The sequence below is a fragment of the Chiloscyllium punctatum genome, chromosome 39 (genome assembly GCF_047496795.1).
Source record: "Chiloscyllium punctatum isolate Juve2018m chromosome 39, sChiPun1.3, whole genome shotgun sequence".
NCBI classification, from domain to species: Eukaryota; Metazoa; Chordata; class Chondrichthyes; order Orectolobiformes; family Hemiscylliidae; genus Chiloscyllium; species Chiloscyllium punctatum.
The window spans coordinates 21,633,972-21,656,136 of NC_092777.1; the positions used below are offsets into that span (position 1 = coordinate 21,633,972).

The 22,165-nt window shown below is 40.1% G+C and overlaps 1 protein-coding gene across 4 annotated transcripts in view; it reads right to left on the reverse strand.

Moving 5' to 3' along the window:
• Positions 1–22,165, reverse strand: part of map2k4a (mitogen-activated protein kinase kinase 4a) — a 176,067-nt gene that overhangs the window by 104,106 nt on the left and 49,796 nt on the right. For 2 of the 4 annotated variants that reach the window (XM_072558300.1, XM_072558298.1), the window contains one exon: positions 13,097–13,129. The exons of the other annotated variants lie outside the window; for them this stretch is intronic. In XM_072558300.1, the coding sequence (XP_072414401.1) occupies positions 13,097–13,129 (33 nt within the window). The remainder of the gene's footprint in view (positions 1–13,096; positions 13,130–22,165) is intronic. 4 annotated transcript variants of the gene reach the window in all.

Below are 22,165 nucleotides of genomic sequence, written 5' to 3' on the forward strand. Positions count from 1 at the left end.
TGATTTACTGCTAGAGCTCTGTAGTTGAAAGATTTTCAAAGATGTTCCATAAAGATAAAATAGGAATCTTAAAGAATATAGCCACATTGATATGGTCATCTATCTTGATAATTTTATCCAATAACTTAGAGGAAACGCAAGACTGCAAAACACAGTACGGATTACTGTCTAAACTTTTAGAATAACTAGTTGCACAACCTGTTAGTGATTAGACAAGTTACCATACACAATGTCCATCAAGGGCTCTTGTTCTGCAGTGTTCGTATCCCTGCCTTTAAGCAAGGAGGTTTGAGTTTAAATCCCACTTGCCCCAGAGATGTGAGACAAAAGTTAATTGCTAAAGTAGATTAGAAAATATACTCTCAAATGTCCCAGACACCACTTTTAGGTGTGCCTCGTCTCTAACAGAGCAAACATATCCAGAAGTGGCAGAACAGTGTACACAGTTGGGAAGGAACTGCCCTGGGAATCCTCCTCACTGACTCCAAACCCCAAGGAAAATGGTACTGGTTGTTGGAGGTCAGTAATCTCAGCTCCAGGATGTCTCTGCAGGTAGTCTTAGGCTCAAATATCTTCAGCTGCTTCCATGACCTTCCCTGTATCAATGTCAGAAGTGGAGATGTTCACTAACGACAGAAGCAGCTCATGTCCAAAAGACAATATCCACAATTGGGGTGACAAGTGTCAAGACACATTAATGCCATCACTGCCAGGCAATGATCATGTCCGAAATTTAACCATCACTCTTTGGCATTCAATGGCATCAAATTATCCACAATTAATATCCTGGAGATTACTACTGACCAGAAACTGAACTAGATGAGCACAACAGCAGGTCAGAAGCTCAAAGCCCTGCAATGAATAACTTGCCTCCCCACTCCTCAAACCCTGTCCACCATCTGCAAGCACAAGTCAGGACTGCACTGAAATACTCCCCACTTATCGACATGGGTGAAGCTCCAAGACTCAGGATACTTGGGACCACGCAGGACAAGGTCACCTGCTTGACTAGCACCATATCCAGAAACATTCAGCCATTCCACCACTGACCTCACTATAAGCAGTAAGTACTACCTTTTGCCAAGGTTCCTGCATCATTGAAACCCATAATTTCAACCATCTAGGAAGCAAAAGCAGCAGATATATGGAAACACAAACACCTGCAACTTCTTATAAAAGTCACACTATCCTGACTTGGAAATCTAAGATTTTGGCCCAGTGACAGAAGAATAATATAACTTGCTTCCCAACGACATCATCAGTCTACCTACAAATGACTGCATAAATATGGTATTGCAGGAATTCTGAAAGGGGTGTACACCACATATGTTGGATCTGGTAAAGCCAGACATTCAGCATTGTAGGTTATGAGTACTACGGTAATTGCACAATGATGAATTAATGGAGAAAAATAGATAAGAGAGTTCTTGTAGTGTAGTTTTAGTGCCCCTATCTTTGGCCAGGAGGCCCAGGTTCAAGTCCTACTGCTCCAGAGCTGTCTAATAACTCTGGACAGGTTGATCAGAAAATATCTATGAAATTAACAAATAGTACATTTGCTCAGTAAAAATTAAGTAATTTACTACATTTTTAAACTATGATTTTGCAGACAGCTAAAATAGTATAAGCAATGTTACTTGAATATAGGACAATACAAGAAGTATTTCTCACTGGAAATTCTTCTTGGGATTAGCTGGAGCAAGGAATGAGTCAAACCTAACCTTGATACTGAAATCAAAAGAATTCCACCCAATTAAAATTACTAATCCAGAACACAGTCTGCCTAATGGGTAGCAACAAATCTGTAACTAAGGATAATTAAATCGGTGCCAAACTAATGACATTAAGGACTGGGTCAGAGATTTTTCCATGTGAACCACCAACAGAACATCATCGATAGCTAATGACAACTTTACTTCAACTTGCCAATGCAACCAATGAACTTCAGCTACAGACAAATTAAATCTCTATAAAAGAACAAATTGGACAAGGAATGCCATATTTTGAAGTGGTGCATTAGATACAGAGATCCAAGCTGTATTTGTATTCGTTGCCATTACGGTAATATAACTTGATTAACTCTGGACTCTCCAGCAAGACTGCTTTCTTATCATTTTTATAAATTCACCTTTCACTAACTGTTGCTCCCCTGATATCCTAAGAATATGACAGGCTGTTGCTATTGTCCTCCCAGCTCCCCGCTAAGTCGAAGCAAAACGCTCAGAGACAGTACAGTTCTACCTCCATCATTATTCTGGGCTGTGGACGCAGAGAGAACAATGGCCCATGCATGGAGGGAAAGGAGTTGTCTTCTCTGGAATAACAGTTTCTTAATGAATTATATAGTCATTTTTCAGGGAGGAGCATCCAGGCAACGCAATATACATATTGATTGGGTGACTGTTACAATCAGCAAGTGTCAATAGTAAAGATTAAGCCATTTGCTGTTACATAATGAATGTTCTTAATCTTAACTGGCTTCACATCTGATCTGGGTCATGCTCAGCTGAACATCTTGCTTCACAAAACTCCAAACTTAACTCTTTCCCTATCCGCTCATACCAGATACACATTCTCATTCCCACCTTTTATCATTTCATGATAATACCATTGGTTATCAGCTTTCATAAGACTCTGACAGCCAGTATTTAAGCAAGGTATTGAGACACAACATGCAGTGATTATAACAAAAAATACTAGTTTGTTACAGTCAATAGAATTTGAAAGATTCTCCCATGCGGAAAAAAAAAATCACCAGTAAAGTTCTTAAATCCACAGTCCTTAGTGACGACTATATCCCTTTCAAGTCGAGTGGAAACAATCAGTTCTGCAAAATCTCCTTTAGTAAAGTCCAACATTTAAACAAAATTCAGTCTGTCCTTGCATCACTCCTCTGAGAAATCTAATTCTTGGATAAGGGCAGTTGAATGCTTCACAAAACGTCCATCCTTCCGAGATGCTTCAGATGGAGGATACCAGCGTATCACAGTGTGCACTGCAGCTGCAGGCTAGGTGAATGCAACATTCTTTGCTGCTTCTGCTCCCGCTCTGCTGTTAAATGTAACAAAGCCAACTGGCTGTTGTGATGTTAGCTTGTCAGTGAACTGTCATATCCCCTAAATGATCGAAAATACAAGGTAAAGCTCACGTGGTTTAATGTCCACAGGAAGGCCACTGACAAAATGCGTACAGACTTCCTCTGCATTGTTAGTAGCTTCTTCACTTTTCATGCTCATGACTGGGGAGCTGACTGAATCCATTGGTCCAAAAGCATACTTTACCTGTGAATGAAGAAACTCTAGAGACAATGTTAGCTGCTGTAAGTATCTTCGCATTTCCTCTCATTTCTTCCTTGCCAAGGTGGTTATCAGTATGAAGACAGTCACATTTCACTACAGTAAATTGTCTTTGCCTATTTTAACATTTTGAATTCTTGAAGTCTGTTACTTTGTTCACTATTTATGACATTATCAAGTTTTATACAATCCAAAAACTTCTAAATTGTACTGCCTAACCAACTCAGTCAATTAGCAACATCAAATGGTCCTAAAATCAAACCCTTGGGTACCTCATTTGAGTTATTCAAAAATTATTTTCCTCAAACAAATTGAGACTTGGCTGATGTGAAAACTGTCAGGAAAAATATTTCAAAAGTCTGGAACAGCAAGAAAGCAACAAAATGTTTCCTATGCTGTAGCATTTGAAGAGGCAGTTCAGTTCAGATTTAAATCGGAAATATTTATAGAAGATAGAACACAGAAAAGTACAGCACAGAACAGGCCTTTTGGCCCACGATGTGGTGCAAAGGATTATTTTTAATCTAAAATAAAATAACCTAACCTGCGCACCCCTCAATTTACTGCTGTCCAAGTGCACGTCCAGCAGTCAGAGAGCTCGGACCTTGCTTAAACACAGATGGTTCGAACCTCAGCACAGTGCAGATGACTCTAACCTCAATCAAACCCACCCCAGGGGACTCTAACCCTAATACCACGCAGAGAACGTGAACTGACCTTACATACTGAATGCTTCTAATATTGTTAAATGGCTTTACATAATGAATGCTTTTCCACCTTCTTAATCCATTACCCTTGCCTCCAGAACACCATTGTTAACTACAAGTTCTTATCTGATCTGAGTCATTCTCAGCTGACCATCTTGTTTCACAAAACTCAACTTTCTCTACCTGCTCATACCTGATACACATTCTCTGTGCTATTGTACTTAAATGCACTGATATACCTGACTGCAGTTTAAATGAACAGAAACAATTCTAACTATTTAAGATAAGCTTCTGATACCCATCAAAGAAGCTATGTATCAAACTGATCACATCATGGATAATGTCATAAGTTACCACAGACCAGGGTGGGACAGGGAGTGTTATCTCAGTTAGATATACCACTGGTTTGGAATGCAACGTGGCACCAGCAGCATAGGTTCAATTTCCATACGAGCAGAGGTCACTAACATGGTCCCATCTTCACAATCATCCCCTTCCATGGTGATCTTCAAGTTAAACCACAACCAACTAGTCATCTCTATCACCTTCTAGGATGATGGAAGCTTTCACCTGACTCTATAGCACCATAATTATGAAAAAAACAAACTCTTATTGATACTTAAAGTCGCTTCCACAATCCATGAATTCCAGTTATTTGGACTCAAATGGTGGCACTGACCTTGAAAATGCTTTGTAGATAAACTTGCTTCCATTGTTTTAATGTCCTTCCATGAAGCCACAGAAGTACTCTAAGCATAAGCAAAATTGAGAGGGCCATAGATATGCTGCTCTTGACTGTTCTTTGTAATCAACCCGTGCAGCTGTCAGATTCACTTGAAGTGCATATCAAGTTAGTGCGAAAATATTATAAACTCAGCTAACTTATTTTAAGTACAATGATTCAAATCCCAAATAAACATAAATTACTGGAATACCTCAGCAGGTCTGGAAGAATCTGGAAAGAGTTATGTTGAGTGCAAGACCATTCCTCTTTCTTACAGGGGGGGGGGGGGGGGGGGGAAGGGAACATACAAGCATTGAGATCTTGCTACAAATGTGCACAAACTGTGTAGTGCACAAAGGGGTGTGGTCTAAATTAAGAAGCAACATACTAGGATTGGAGGCAGTTCAAAGGTTCAAGAGCTTCATTCCTGGGATAAAGGGATTCTCTTATTGGAAAAAGTTTAATAGTTGGGGTTATACACATAGTTCAGAAAAATACCAGGTTACCCCTTTGAAATATAAGATTCAAAGGGGACTTAAAATACATACTGAGAGGATATTTCCTCTCATAGGGAGAATCTAAAACTATAGGTTGATGTGTGTGAAAAGGAGTTTTTTTTTTACTTAAGATGGAGACAAAGAGGAATTTCTTCTCTCAGGGAGCACTAAGCTGTGCAGTTTTATATCCCAAAGGTCGGGGGATGCTGGGTCGTAGATATGTATTCAACACAGTGAGACAGATTTTTGATGTAAAAAATGGTCAAGGCACTGAAATGAAAATTAGGCCACAACCAGATCCGTCATGGCCTGACTGAATTGTGGACAAAGTTAGAAGTCCAACAGGTTTATTTGAAATCACAAGCTTTGAGTGCTCTCCATTAGCAGGGGAAGTGATTAAATGGTGGAGTAGGCTTAAGGGGCCTATCTATGCATGCATATCATGGTTTAACAGATTGTTAAGACATTTTAGCCATGCTAGTTTTTCTCACAGATGAAGTTTTCATCAATGTTCTGAATAACCAATCATTTTCTGTGACCTTCTGCAATCTATTGGCCAGGCATAACATTCAGCTCAAACAAAGTTTGAGAGAATCATCCCTGGAGTTACTAATGGTTAGGAATTTCCTCTAATAATGCTACAAGTTTAGAAGTTACACCATGTTATACAGGCATAAATTGACTTGTGGCAAAAAAATTAGTGCAAACCAAATGTTGTGCAAAAATGAATTCAGAAAACAAAATTGCATGCCACCAGAGCCCTGCATAGAGGTTAGAAGAAAGTGAAGACTGCAGATCAGAGTCAAAAAGTGTGGCGCTGAAAAACACAGCCGGTAATGCAGCATCCAAGAAGCAGGAGTGTTGATGCTTTGAGCATAAGCTCATCAGGAATGTTGAAGAGCTTATGCTCGAAATGTCGAATGACCTGTTCCTCGAATGCTGCCGGACCAGCTGTGCTTTTCCAGTGCCACACATTTTGACTCTGTATAGAGGTTAGCAACATCCATTTACCAGTGGTTCTCAAAGAACTGCTGTCTGAAGTTGAGGGCGTAATGGCCAGCATTATGCACAATTCTTAGTTTGCCTTGAGTTATCACCTCCAACATTGGAGCGCAACCTTGCTAACCTTGTTTTAATCAAGAAAACGAACAAAACAGAGCAGGAAATAGAAACCTTCACCAGCTACTCTATATTATTAGCATATTATTAGGTAAAGGGGCTGTTCAGAGAGATCTGGGTGTTCTTGTCCACCAGTCAATGAAGGCAAGCATGCAGGTACAGCAGGTCGTGAAGAAGGCTAATAGCATGCTGGCCTTCATAACAAGAGGGATTGAGTATAGAAGCAAAGAGGTGCTTCTGCAGCTGTACAGGGCCCTGGTGAGACCACACCTGGAGTACTGTGTACAGTTCTGGTCTCCAAATTTGAGGAAAGACATTCTGGCTATTGAGGGAGTGCAGCGTAGGTTCACGAGGTCAATTCCTGGAATGGCAGGATTGCCTTACACGGAAAGACTGAAGCGACTGGGCTTGTATACCCCTGAGTTTAGAAGACTGAGAGGGGATCTGATTGAAACATATAGGATTATGAAAGGACTGGACACTCTGGCAGGAGGGAACATATTTCCGTTGATGGGGGAATGCCGAACCAGAGGACACAACTTAAAAATACGGGTAGACCATTTAGGACAGAGATGAGGAGAAACTACTTCACCCAGAGAGTGGTGGCTGTGTGGAATGCTCTGCCCCAGAGGGCAGTGGAGGCCCAGTCTCTGGATTAATTTAAGAAAGAATTGGATAGAGCTCTTAAAGATAGTGGAGTCAAGGGGTATGGAGATAAGGCTGGAACAGGATACTGATTAGGAATGATCAGCCATGATCATATTGAATGGCGGTGCAGGCTCGAAGGGCAGAATGGCCTACTCCTGCATCTATTGTCTATTGTCTATTGTAAACACTAGATGTCTCTCAAGTAAATACTAGCTCATATGGAATAGATTTACCTACAAAACTTGGCCCCCAATCTTTTCAGTATCAAGGCACACTTCAAAGAGACGAGTGATTCTATGGCACATCCACTTATTTTAAACAGCTGAATTGCTTGCTCATAAATGTCACATTTACATGTACTTTATATAGTCGCAGCCTTACAAGAAAGATTAGCAACACAGTACATACAACAAGCCAAGGAAAGATCCACAGCACTAATATTTCAAATTCACTGGCAAAAATACACCACAGTGAGCACAGACATTTTCAAGATCTGTTCAACTCAACAATTCGCAAACAAAGAGCAAAACACACAGTAAACTGCAACTGACCGGTTTAGTGGGAAACCTGTGCCTGCCAGTGTCTGCAGAGTTGTTTGATCCACATGCAGAGAGGGCCACATGCAAACCTTGCTCCACTGACAAGTACTGTTTCCAGTCATTTCCATGCATGCCATATTGAAAATGCTAGCTCGCAGAGGTTATGTTGTCTCAAATGGCAAGAATATGGCAATAGTCTTAGTCAGAAATGATCAGAGTGTCGTGTACCAGAGTCAGCTGGCTTTCTAATCTTCAGCTTCATGAAGCATGCCTGTGCATATGCAGTACCAAATCTCAACCTGTACAGTATTCAAAATCTGCATCCTCTGGATGCTGGTGCAGTCCCAGTCAATAGGGCACCTGATGTCACCTGTGCCACAACACAGTTGAAAATCACTAGTCTACAGTTCTAAAATCAAACTACTAAGGTATGATGTGAACATTTCAAACAATTCTCCTTATGCACATAAGCTTATGGCAAAGCTAATGTAATAATGAACAATTGCAACTGCAAGCACAATAATGAAGCTGGCCAAGTCCTGCCAGGTTGGGCCTTGGACTGGTGGCAAGAGTACCAAAGTACTTTACACTCACTAATCTGCCTGTCGCAGATCATTATATGTAGGATTGACCATCTCTCAGTTCTTGTGAAACCAAAGAACAGTCTTTGCACTCAGCAAGTTCTCCATGTTGTGTGGCGCTGTGCTAAATGGTACAGATTCATAACAGATCTAAGCAACTCAAAGTGGACACCATTGAAGGACGATGGGCCAAATTGGCAACAGAATTGCATTCAGCCACAATAAAAACCTCATGGCTTCATATCCTCAAACGTCAACCATTAGATCTGGCTCGTAGATGCACAGAAGGACTTAGAACAGCACATGGCATAGCTAAAATTGAGGATTCTACCTATTGAAGCTCCAACACAGGGGCTACATGCATGTCAAATAGTAAACAATGAAGCCAACTGATCCCACAACTAATGGATCAGATCAAAGTATTGCAGCACTACCACATGCAGTCAGTCAGGGCTCCTGACCTCATCACAGCCTGAGTCCAAACATGTTTTCAGCTGTTGTGCCCAAGAGGGTACAGTGATGCCCCTTGACATCAAGGCTGCATTTGACAGCATGCCACTACATCCACACTACAATAGGAGGTAAATTCTCCACTGGCTGGAGCTACACCTAGATCAAAAGGCTGGCTTCCAAAAAGCACAACAATCATCTCAAACTCAGGACAGCACTGCAAAAGTTTCTTAATATCCGACGTCCAACTGCCTTCGGTTCTTTCACCGATGATCTTCTCTCCACTATGAAGTCAGGAGGAGGGATACTTGCTGATGATTGCAGTATTCTACACTATTTGTAAATCCTCAGATAGGCAGCAAGATCTAGACAACATTCATACTTGGGCTATTATGTGGCAAGTAACACCTGCACCACAAATGCAATGTCCATTTGCAACAAAAAGGGGATCAAATCATCCTCCCTTCATTTTTAATGGTATTGGCATCACTGAATTCTCCCACTACCAACATTATTGGTACAGGTATTACAACTGTCCAGAAACTGAACTGAACCAGTCCTATCTATACTCAGGGTACAAAAGCAGGTCAGAGACTCAATTCTCAGGCAGATTCAAAGAAAAAACATAGCATGTGGAAAGATTAATTGAAAGGTAGAGAATTGGGTAGTTTTAAAATCCAAATGACAACAAAATAATGGAATAAAATTAATTTACAACTTAAACTTGCAAGTAATATCAAGTCAGACAGTAAAGGCTTCTTTAAATATATAAAAAAGCCAAATAAATCTCTTAAGGTGGTTTGGGAAATAATAATAGGGAACCATAAAATGGCAGAGAAGTTAGATAATTACTTTGCATCAGTCTTCACAGCTGAATATATTAATAGAATTCCAAAATGTCTAAATACTCAAAAGACAAAAGGGCAGAAAATAGATGGTAATTATTTCTACAGACAAAGTGCTAGGGAAATTATTGAAGTTAAAAGACCCCTGGACTTGACGGGATGCATCCGAGGATATTAAATATAGTAGTGACGGAAATGCGCTATTTGCATTCTTCCAGGAATCCTCAGATTTTGGAAAAGATCTAGAGATTAGCAAATCACTAAAATAACACCTTTATTCAAAAATAAGAGAAAAACTATAGGCTAGTTAGCTTAACGCCTGAGATTGGCAAAATGCTAGAGTCTATTACAAAAGATGAAATAGCAGAGTATTTAGAAATGCATAATAAGATCAAGCAGAATCAGTGTGGCTTCATGAAGGGGAAATCACGCTGACAAAATTGATTGGAATTCTGAGGGAACAAGCAGGATAAAAGGGGAAAAATAGTTGATGCAATATCCTTGGATTTTCAGAAGGCATTTCACAAGATACCACATGTTCAGCTACTTATCAAGATAAGAGCCCATGGGTTGGAGCTTGTATATTTGCATGGAAAAGAGGATTGGCTAACTAAGAGAAGACAAAACTAGGATAAGGGGGCATTTGCAGGATGGTAACCCGCAACTAGTTGTGTGCCACAGGGATCAATGTTGATGCCATATTTAGAATATGTATTAATGGCTTGGATGGAGAAAGTGAACATACTGCCAAGTTTGTGTACAACAAAAATAGGTGGGAAAGCAATTGAAAATGACAGTCTGCAGAGAAATGCAGACAGGTTAAGTGGAGTGGGTAAAACTTGGCAGATGGAATACAATGTGGGAAAATGTGAAGTTATATACTTTGGTCGGAAGAATAAATGGAGACAGACTGAAAAGCTACAGATCTGAAATATGGGAGCTTTTACCTACGAATCACAAAAAGCTAGCATTCAAGTTCAATGGGTAATAGGAAGGAAAACGGAATGTGTGCCTTTAATTCAAAGTGTATGGAATATAAAAGTTGGGAGGTTTTGCTAAAACTGAACAAGACACTAGTCAGATGCAGCTGAAAATACTGACTAGTTTTGGGTCCCTTATCATTGAGGGGAGCACAAGGAAGGCTCTTTAGGCCGATACCACGTATGCAGGGATTGACTTGAAAAGAGATGAAATCGTTGGAATAAAGAAGAACGAGAGGTGACCTCATTAAAGCATACAAAGATTCTTAGAGAACTTGACAGTGTCGATACAGAAAGGACTTTTTCGCGTGGGCGAGTCACGATCAAAAGGCATAATATCAGTATGAGTAGCAGCATATTTAAAATACAGATAGGATCAATTTCTTCTCTAACAAAGTTGTGAACCTGTGGAATTCTTTATCACAAAGGGTTGCCGAGGCTGGATAATTAAGTATATTAAACATCTGTTCATTTCAACTTTTGAACTAGTTAGGGAATCAAGGATTATGAAGAAAAGGCAAGAAAGTGGAGTTGAGGATGATTGGATATCTACAATTTCACTGAATGGTAGAGCAGACTTGATGTGCTGATGCTGAATGGACTCCTTCTGCAGTGTCTTATGTTGAGTTAGTATTTCACCTCCTGACTTCCAAGGCCGTTCATCACACACTCTGAATTTGGGCCTTGGAGACGGTGGAGTCCTCTCCATTTGTCTGGGTGAGAGTAGTTCCATTACTTAACAAGTTGTGCACTATACAGGTTAAAGCTGCCATAAACAAAAATGTGGAAAAACTAAGCAGGTCTGACAGCTTCTCTCGGGAGAGAAACAATTCACGTTTCTAGACTGGTATGACTCTTCAATGTTAAGTCTCATGTTTTTCTTCACAGATGCATATAGACCTGCTCAGTTCTGCAGCACTGCTTTTTTCAGATTTCCAGAATCTGCAGTAATTTGCTTTAATTTGTGGGTAAAGCTGTCCTCTTGATTAGCATTGCATACACCAACTAAAATAAGCACTCCCTCCACCAAAACACAGAGGCAACAGTGTGCAATATTTGTAAGCTACATTGCGGCACACCACCAATGCTGCTTTGATAGCACTTTACAACCCCACAGCCATAATTAATTAGAAGGACAAGGAGCAGCAGTTGCATGGGAAAGCTACTACCTGCAAGTTTTCCTTCAAGCACCACATCACCAGCTGGAACTATATTGCCTTTCTTGGATAGTCACTGGATCAAAATCGAAGGAACAGGAGAATCGACGTTTTGGGCATAAGCCCTTCTTCAGGAAGGAGGGCTTATGCCCAAAATGTCGATTTTCCTGTTCCTTTGATGCTGCCTGACCTGCTGCACTTTTCCAGCAACACATTCGTAAGCACATTCTGCAGTCCTCACTTTCTCCTACTGGATCAAAAATCAGACAACTACATCCCTGACAGTACTGTACGTAAACTACACAGTTCAGCTAAGTGGCTCACAACCTCCATTCCCAATAATATCAGAACACACTTGAACTTGAAACTCATGCAAATTAAGGAAAACAGTTGAAAAATCAGTCAAAACACTAACTAAAACCATAAATTTTCATACTTAAAGAGTGAATGGAAGTTTCAATGCATTTAGCTATCATTCAAACCCACATCATGCTTAGCATGCTTAGAAAGCAAAATTTGGGGAAGTTTCTCAACTTTTAATGTGGCTTCCATTATAATAAAAGCTAACAAAATAAGCAGAAAACTGAACAAGTCTCAAAGATAACTTTTTAAAAAGGGCAGAATAAATATGCTTGCAATGTTAATAGATTAGAGAAGAGCACCACCACCACGTCCTATTCCTCTCAATACATTTTTTTTAAAAAGTGGAAACATTTCAATTTGATAACAGGTTTGTGGCGACGGCTGGCCTGTTCTGATAGGCAAAGTATAAGTAGAAGATTATTTTGGCAGTGTTACACTCGTTAACTGACATTCTAAATTTCATAACCTTCTGAGCCAATTAACTGTTTGTGCCAAGCTTGCTTCTCAATGTTAATTTGTAATTGTACAAAAGTCTAGAGTTTAAAGTTATCACAACATGAATTACTGCCTTTCATTGACTTGAAAACTTGGTTACACATCTGATCACTTGGATTAGGCATGGACTCATTAAAAGTAGCACCTTGTGAGATTTACATCCAGATTGATTATTTGTGAACATTGCAAAATGAAACAAATTAGACTATGCTGGGACACTGATAAATCTATTGTTGAATGGTCAGGCTTTTGAAAACCACAGAATTCTTCCAACAACAGACCTTGTGTGGAATAATTCCATGGTTCTACTGTTGCAAAACTAACGTTTCTTTGTTTCAGCTCTGATAAACACTGAAAATTATGCATTTCAGAATTAAATAACTAAATGCTAGTAATCTCCATCTGCCAAGAAACCCAACAAAAGGACAAAAGTTCTAACAGTCACTGATACACAATTTCACATAAATCTAATGTCAGGAAGACTGACTTGCACTTTGCACTGAATTTCTGACAATCACAATGTATGTTAGCACACTGTAGAAAAGTGCCAAATTATTTGCAACACTGAAGTGGTATTTGCTAGATCAAAGTTCCACAGACTGTTAGTTGGAATGGCAGTAGACAGATACCCACTACCCAGTTATGAGAGTCAGAAGCAAAGTTTCAGAATAAAGTACCATGAAATAGGAGCTTACTTTGCTCGTTTCCACTGATGCTTAGCTGAACGCCTAAAGCAGAGAAAACAAAAAATTTTCTTTTAGAAATAATTGTAAAACAAATTTTCACAGCTACCACTGTACTTTAAAGACTTATCAGAAGGCTTCGCACCAAACACTGTTGGCTTGTCTACTGAAAAATGAATTGCTTGACTTTTGATTCCTCTAGTTAAACTACATTACCATAAAGGGTAAGGATAAGAGTCAATTTACAGCAAATCATTTCAATTCATAAATTCTTAAACGTTACATTTCTGTCCAGTCATTACTTTATGTAGAAAGAGTTGAGACAAAACTGTACATACTGCTAGAACCATGACTGAGTGACAAGATCTTGTACTTAATAACATGTTTGTTTGTATTTTCGTTATACTGCATTTTAACATGTACTTAGGTGTTAATTTCACACAAAGAAAGTTTCACAAAACATTTAGATCACATCATAGAAAAGACCTGCTATGCACAATCCAATTAGTTTTGACACGAGTAAAATGGTCTTCTTCACTCATGGTAACTTGTACATCCCTTTTTTAAAAAAAAATGTAAACGGCACCATTTCATTTGACTTCAAAAATTAATAGCAAGAGGAAATCCTAAGTTCATAAGCATTATTCTTTTTACTTAAACAACACATACTGTAAAAAGACTTCATCTAATATTTTAAAAATACAGGCATTAATTTGATGTCATGGATTCATAACTGAACAAATATGCAAGACTAATGAAGGAATCAATGATCAACATCATGCCATAGTTATGTTGTTGCATTTAAATTATTTACCATATTACCTAGGTCAAATGAAAAATACTGCAGCTGAGAATTAAGTGAAGCACTCATTTGAATAATAGTTTAGAAAATGGACATTTCATTTCTTGCTTCTGCAGTCAAATCTATTTCAACCTATTTGAAATTCGCTTGTGCTGGATGGCACCATATAATAAAATGCAAATCAATGACCTTGCTACAATTTATCTTGTAAAGAATTTCAATAGAAAGCAAACTTAATGGCCAATACTTGGAATTATATAGCACCTTTATGCTGATATTTCCAAATACCTAATGGATGAGATAATCAAACAATTAACCAGAGGCAGGTTTTAAGCAGGATCTTTAAAGAAAAAAAGTAGAGGGATTTTGGAGGGGTGTTGGAGTACTTAAGGCCCAAGGTTGAAGATATGCCACTAATGGTCGCAAAAATGATGCGGGAGAGCCTGAGAAACACAGCTTCTGAAGGAAAATGGGACTAGAGGAGCTTACAGAAACCAGAAAGTCAAGGCCAGGGAAGAATTTGAATGTATTAGAATTTTAAAATGGAGGCATTTGTGTACTTGACTTGAGAGTAGCTCATTAAGCAAGTAGAGATGGGTAGCCAGCATTCATCTAAGTTAGAAAGGTGAGCAGCAGAGATTTCAGTGAGCTCAAATTTATCACAATGGAAGGAGGAGCGAGTGAGTTCTGCAGATGCTGGAGATCAGAGTCGAGAGTGTAGTGCTGGAAAAGCACAGCAGGTCAGACAGTAGCTGAGCAGCAGGAGAATCAACATTTCGGGATCTTCCCGATGAAGGGCTTATGCCAGAAACATCGATTCTCTGCTCCTCGGATGCTGCCTGACCTGCTGTGCTTTTCCACTCTTGACCCTTAATCACGGTGGAAATAGAGCAGTCAGCTAGAAAAACACTGGATTAGTTGATTTGTTACTGACTTTTGTGCTTCATAATAGAAGAGAACATTTATCATTCTAGGCACTGAGCGTTTGATCATCTCTATGAGAAATTGTTTAGCTAATTGGTACTGAATTGGGACATGAAATGCAGAAGGTACTTAACAGATGAAAGCTTGTTTTGCAAGATTTGAACAGCCAATGATCAAAGGTGGCTTTCAAATCACAAGAAATGGTTTCAAACCTACATTCTACACATCAATATTAAGCCTACATCCACACCATCTAGTCCTAGAATATTAAATGGTTTCTGGAATCAATGTCAAATATCAATACAAAATGATAATTTCTTCTGTCGTACACAAGTGGAAGAATTCGTAGACAGATCTAGTTATATCAATAGTTGTTCTTAGCACTGACAGGAAAATTAATGCCACAGAATAGTTGCGTGGATATTAGCATTTTTAAAAAAGTACTTTTAATTACAAATGGTCATTGTGGTAATATCATGGATTTAGGCATTCGAACCTGTCCATTATCTTCTGTGGAAGACATTTGCAAAATAGCAACACAACCTTATCATTGCCCTAGTCAGTGTGTGCTTACTCAGTCCTGTTCCACATCATGTTTTTAAGATACTTTACACCAACACACACAAGATTTCTGTAAATGCTTACAGTGTTTAAGTTGGTCAACTCAAAATTTTATATATTGGTACTAAAAACACATCTAAACATTTTAAATACTTAGCCTAGAGGGGATGTTGTTGCTCTCTGCTAAGTGCAATTTAATTACAAAATTTAGCTTTCAATGATAGCCTCTAAAAGAATATCAATGAGGTGGGATTTCAACAGTAGCAAACATAAAATTCCCAACCACGCTCCTTCCTTATCAGGAAGGTCCGAAGGTTCTATAATTCTTCTTTAGATGAGAACACTGTCTCCATCCACCAACACCCTCTTTCACCTGACTGAACCTGCTCTCATTTTGAACTATTTTTCTTTGAATTCATCTCATTTCCTTTAAGTCAAAGATATGGTCATGCCCCAGAATGTCCCACTCCTCCCTTAGTCTCTTGAGCTGTATGTGGAATATTCCTTGTTGTATTCTTCCACCCACAACTCTTCCTCCAATACACTGAAGTCATCAGTGCTGCTTTCTACTTTCATCTGGTCTTGGAAAAACGTCAGTTTTGCTTCCACAGCACGGTGGTTAGCATTGCTGCCTCACAGCGCCAAAGACTCTGGTTCAATTCCTGCCTCAAGCAACTGTGTGTGGAGTTTGCACATTCTCCCAGGGTCTCCGTGGGTTTCCTCCGGGTGCTTCGGTTTCCTCCCACAGTCCAAAAATGTGCAGGTTAGGTGAACTGGCCATGCAAAATTGCCTGTATTGTTAGGTGAAGGGGTAAATGTAGGGGAATGGATCTCAGTGGGTTGCTCTGAGGGTCAGTGTGGACTTGTTGGGCCGAAGGGCCTGTTTCCACACTAAGTAATCTAATCTAATTTTCACCTTTCTCAACTTCACCTAGTTCATCGGACTCTTTGCTTCCCTGACTTCACTACTTTCATTTCCAGGGATAGCCTGAGCACTAGTATCCACTAAAAACTGAGACTCTCACTGTTACCTTGACTATACTTCCTCTTACCTTGCTTACAGTGTAGAGTAACAGCAACATCATGGGTTCGATTCCCACAGTGCGTGGGTTTACCATGAAGGGCTCTCCTCTCAACATCACCCCTTGCCCGAGGTGTGATGATCCTCAGGTTAAACTACCACCAGTGACTCACCATTTCTCTAATGAGAGAGCAGTCCTATGGACCTGCAAGACTTTAGCAGGAATACAAATAGGTCTCACCAAGTCTTGATAAAGGGAGCGACAGAGTCAGGTCTTCCTCTTGCAGCTTATAAATTATCTCCGTACATAAAATAGAACTAAACTAAAAAGGAAAAGACAAAAGAAACAGATGTAGCAAATGAAAGCAAGACATGAGATGGGGAGGACATCTCACTAAACTGTCCTATGGATTGATACATTTCATTGAAAATTTATAGTTTTGAACGGTCTCATCTTGCCTGTACTTTGGAGCTCTCCACCCGAAAACAGGAGAATTCGTATGGCAGCAACTGCAGCACCATTAATCAGCTCTCACAATGAAGCAACTATTCTTCACCAATGGTGACAGCGATAACTTTCACTTATGTCCTTCTTTTAAATTCAGTAAAAGGTCATGAATGGTATCAAGCAAAATGACATCAAGCCACAGAGGATATATTAGCAGATGAGACTTGGTTAAAACAAAAGGTGGATTTCAAGGTGTCTTAAAGGAGGGAAGAAAGGCAGCAGGAAATGAAAGTGCTATACGTAGGACCTGAACTGAAAGAGTGGAATGATGAAAACTGGAATTGCTAAACAGACCAAATTTAAAAGAATGAAGATATCACAGTGGGGTTATGTCTGGAGGAAGTTCAGAGATCTATGGAATAAGCCAAAGAAGGATTTGAACAAGGATGATGATTCCAAGGTAGATACAACAGAGACCAGTAAGCACAAGACTGATACGTGAACAGGACTTTGTGGGAGTTGGGACATGAGTCAATTCCAAGCTCTGCTGTCTAATTTATAGAGGGTGGAAAATGGCATAAAGTTATTTGCACATTCAGGTCTGTAAGGTGACAAACATGAGAATGAAGGCTTTCGTAGCACATGAGCTGTGACAGGATTGGAAATGAGAGTGTTAGAGGGGTGGAAACTGCATTCATAGTTATGGCACAGTTATAGTTTAGAAGCTCATCAAATCTGACAGTAAAGTTACAACAAACCTGGTTTGACCCAGGATAATTGTCTCGGAGTGGGTCAGAGCAATTGATTGATTTTTCTGGCAGCAATTGGAAATATGGTTATCATTTTTATAATATTAGCTAAAGTGTTACTGACCAGACTAGTAGCCGTCAAAATATTTTAAGATGATAGCACAGATTCTAACTTTTTCTTATTTTAGAGGTAGATATGCAGTGCATGTTCTAGATGTGACAGGCCAAACTAATCTATGTTAAGCAAAACAATTTCAACACTATAGTTCAAATTAGAGTGAGCACGAGATGGCCGAGAGATTCAGCATGGAACACCTTTTTCCATTAGCTGTTTTTTGGACCAGCAGCCTCAAAAACTGACTGCTTGCTAAAACCAAACCAGAGAAAAGCTGAGATTGGCTGGGAGAACTGGCCACTTCCTTTCCATTGTACAAGTGTTTTTTTTAAACTTGAAAGTATTTCACCTGAGGCAGTACCTGTTAGCTATAATCAAATTGGCCCTAAAATCCTTCAAACCTAGACCTCCCAGAGTCTATGCTCATGATCCCCCGAAAAAAAAAACTAGGACAACATCTTTACACTGAAAGGCCTCACACTTTGCTTACTCTAGTAGTTCTGGTAGACTGCTCAGCGCCTCAGCCTTACAACCTCTCTTCAAAAAAAAAAAATAGACAAATTAATCTCAAAGTGACAGTATTGTCACAGAAGGAAGCTTCTGCCTATCCATCATTGGATGTTGGATAAGTGTGACCATTTAAAGATCATAAAAAACAGAAATTGGCCATTTAGTCATCAAGGCCCATTCTGCCATTCTGAGACATCATGGCTGAATCACAATTTAACTCCATATATGAACCTACCTCTGCCCCATATCTTTTAATACTTATACAAAACAAAAATCAATCTTAGAACTATAATTTACATCTGATAGGGTAAATAGACAAAGTACTTTCCAGAGATTGGGAGAGTCCAGAACGAGGGGGCATAGATTTAGGATGGGGGGGGGGGGGGGGGGGAGATTTAAAAGGGACCTAAATGGCGAGCATAAAATGAACTGCCAGAGGAAGTGGTAGAGACTGGTACAATTACACCATTTAAAAGACAACTGGATGGGTTTACAAATAGGAAGGATTTAGAGGGATAGGGCCAAGTGCTGGCAAATGGGATTAGACTAGGTTAGGATATCTGGTCAGCATGGACAAATTGGACCGCAGGGTCTGTTTCCATGCTGTGGCTATACATGTCTAGGACTCTAATTGCGGAATGTTCCAAACTTCTACTTCCTTTTGTGTATGCACGTTTTTCTTAATTTCATCATTGAATAGTCTGGCTTAAAATTTTTCAATAATGCTTCTTCAACTTAGACTCTCCAAACAATGGTAATAGTTATTTTATCTAATGGATTTACATTGCATGTTTCCTTCAGAATTCCAGAAATTAAAATTCTAAGTTGCATAGTTTTTCTCTGTAATTTAACTCTGGCTTCTGGTAAATCACTGCTGTACTCGATCCAAAGTGAATATATCTTTCCTAAAGTGTGGTGTCCAGAATTGTACTGTGCAAGTGGTTAAACCAAGGCTTTGTACAGAAGCAAGGTTCCTACTTTTATTCTACAACTTTGAAGGAGGACTAGCATTCCATTAGTCTTATTGACTATGTTCTGTACCTGTTCAAGGCATTTTAATGATTGTTGGACCTGGACATCCAAGTCGGTTTCACTCTCCACTGTTTCTAGATATCTGATTTTGTGAATGATTCGAACGAAAAAGGATGAAAAAGTCTATGACTCACATTTGTCTACATTCAAATCACTTTACCAGAGTTCTGCCCATCTAATCTATTAATACCTCTGTAACCTAATACTTCCAACCCACACTGCTTACAATGCTGCCTGCCTGTCTCTAGGCCATGAACAAATTTCAGAGGTGTGGCTTTGTATCCTATTCTCTAAGTGCAATAAAGTAGTGGGAGGAGGAATTCAGGGTGCTATATAGCGTGTATGTGGAAACTAATACTATACTGATGTCGTCAGGAGACAGATAGAAGATGAGAAAAAGCAAGGGCCAAGGATAGCATCCTGGGGGAACGTACAGAATCAAGAGTGTGTTGCTGGAAAAGCACAGGACAGCAGCATCAGAGGAGCAGGAGAATTGACGTTTTGGGCATATGCCCTTCATCAAGATTCATCAGCATATGCCCGAAACGCCGATTCTCCTGGTCCTTGGATGCCGCCTGACCTGCTGTGCTTTTCCAGAAACACACTCACGAGTCTGATCTCCAGCATTTGCAGTCCTCAACTTTTTCCCAGAAATGGAGCGAACGTAACAGGAGCAGGAAGAAAAACCACTGCAAGTAGCACTCTGGAAATAATTCTTTAATAAGAAAATAAAACAAGAACAATCCTACCCAGCTGGTGGCAGTGGAGCTGCATTAGAGAACAGTGCAGTTAGTCCTGTGGACAGCTGCAGACAGGCCAAGAACAACAAGGAGGGACTGTATATCATTGCCAGTCTCTCTGAATGTCACATGTGACATTAAGAGCAGTTTTTATTCTGTAGTAGGGGCACAAAACTAATTGGAAGAATTTAACTGGAGTATTCTGGTGAAAAGACAATGGATTGGGAACACATTCATGAACTTTGGAGATGACTATGGGTCAGTTATTTGCAAGAATAGAGGAGAATGGTTGCTTTGCATTGAGAAAAGCCATGATTGAGGTAGATGTGAAGAGTGGAACAATATTCTGGGAACAGGAGTGCAATCAGAAGTGAAATCCTTATCCCAAAAAGGATTGAGACAAAAGGATTATATCTGGAAATCACTTTCCTAACAAGTTGTGACTGCGGAGTGAAATTTTCAAGACATAGATCAAGATATTTGTTAGGCAAGGGTCACAAAGGAAAAGGAACTAGTGGATAATTGGAAACAGAGTGCAGATGATGAGATTAGATTCCCTACAGTGTGGAAACAGGCCATTTGGCCCAAGTCCACACAGACCCTCTTAACAGTAACCGACACAGACCCATTTCCCACCGACTAATACACCTAACACTATGTGCACTTTAGCATGGCCAATTTACCTGACCTGCACATCTCCAGACTGCGGGAATAAACTGGAGCACCTGGAGGAAACCCATGTATACACAGGGAGAACGTGCAAACTCCACACGGACAGTCACCAGAGGCTGGATTCGAACCAGTGTCCCTGATGCTGTGAGGCAGCAGTGCTAATCACTGAGCCACCGTGCCGCCCCAGTCATAATTGATGAGATTGGTTTCAGAGGCTGAAAAGTTGACCTGTGGTCCTGTGTCACCCACTCCTTGAATCAGTTAATCTAGAACAACCAGCACAACCATTACAATATTAAGTGAAATATCTTTATTCATGGATTGTAAATGAAGTTATTTATTCTCGCTAGTTTAAGCAGTATTTTTACCTCTGACTATACAAGTATATATACAGCTCGTTCTAGCAACTTCAACTTTTAAAAAACTTAAGTAATTTGCTCAATTAATTGTCTGTCACACAAGTAAACTTTCAAAATCACAATATTTAGACTCTAGATTCATAATCCAGATCACTCAAGCAGATTTTTGGGCCCAGAGACTCTTCTTCAGAGCTGATCGTAGCAAGAAGGAAAACAGGTGCTCAAGATGGGGTGAAGGGGGAGGGAGGAGGAGTGAATGGTAAGTGGAGATGGTGCCCAGAGAGACAGAAAAACATGAGCAGACAAAGGAATACAGAGGAACCTCTGTTATCAGAATATAAATTATCCAAATATCAGATTATCTGAAGGGGATCTCAAGGTCCCAAAAGAAACATTACATCAAAGCTGTTTCAACTCTGATCGCGTCTTTTGTTTACAGGTACAGTGATTAAAAAATGAACTGGGCTCACTGAAATGCCACCGTGGATAATCTGGGATAGTCCAGGCACCGTCTCTAAATGACTGACTTCCTGCCCTCTCTCTCTCTCTCCTCTCTTCCCCTCCACCCCCCCCCCCCCAACACAAACATTGTCCTGTACAGGGCAGAGGTGGAACCTGTCAAAAAGGTGTGCATGCGTGCGTGCACACGCTATTTGGAGACTTACCCCACAAAGGCAGCAACAGTCTTACTGTAGGTGTCCACTCTGGCTGCCCTGTAGGGGAGGGGGTGCAGACGAGGGCCATGACAGTGGATGTGAGCGCTGTGTTGGACTGGGTGGAAGCAGATGGGATTGGGACATGGGCGGTATTGGACAGGGTTGGAGTGGGCGGGGTTAGAGCAGACAGGGTTGGGGGCAGGGGGCAGACAGGAGCGTGCTTGCAGAGTCCTTTTACCCAGTCTCCTGAATGGGGAGCAGACTTCACAGAAAATTCTGAGCCCCAGAGGAAATCAATTAACCGAATAATCAATTATCTGAATGAAATACTGCCTACCCATCTCGGATAATCGAGGTTACTCTGTAGATAAAAGGTCAGCCTAGGAGAATCAATATCTGCTAATGGAGACCATAAGCGGCTGACAATGTGCTGTTTGCGGAAGCTGCCTGGGAAACCACATTGAGTAGGGAATTACAGTTGATAAGATTGAG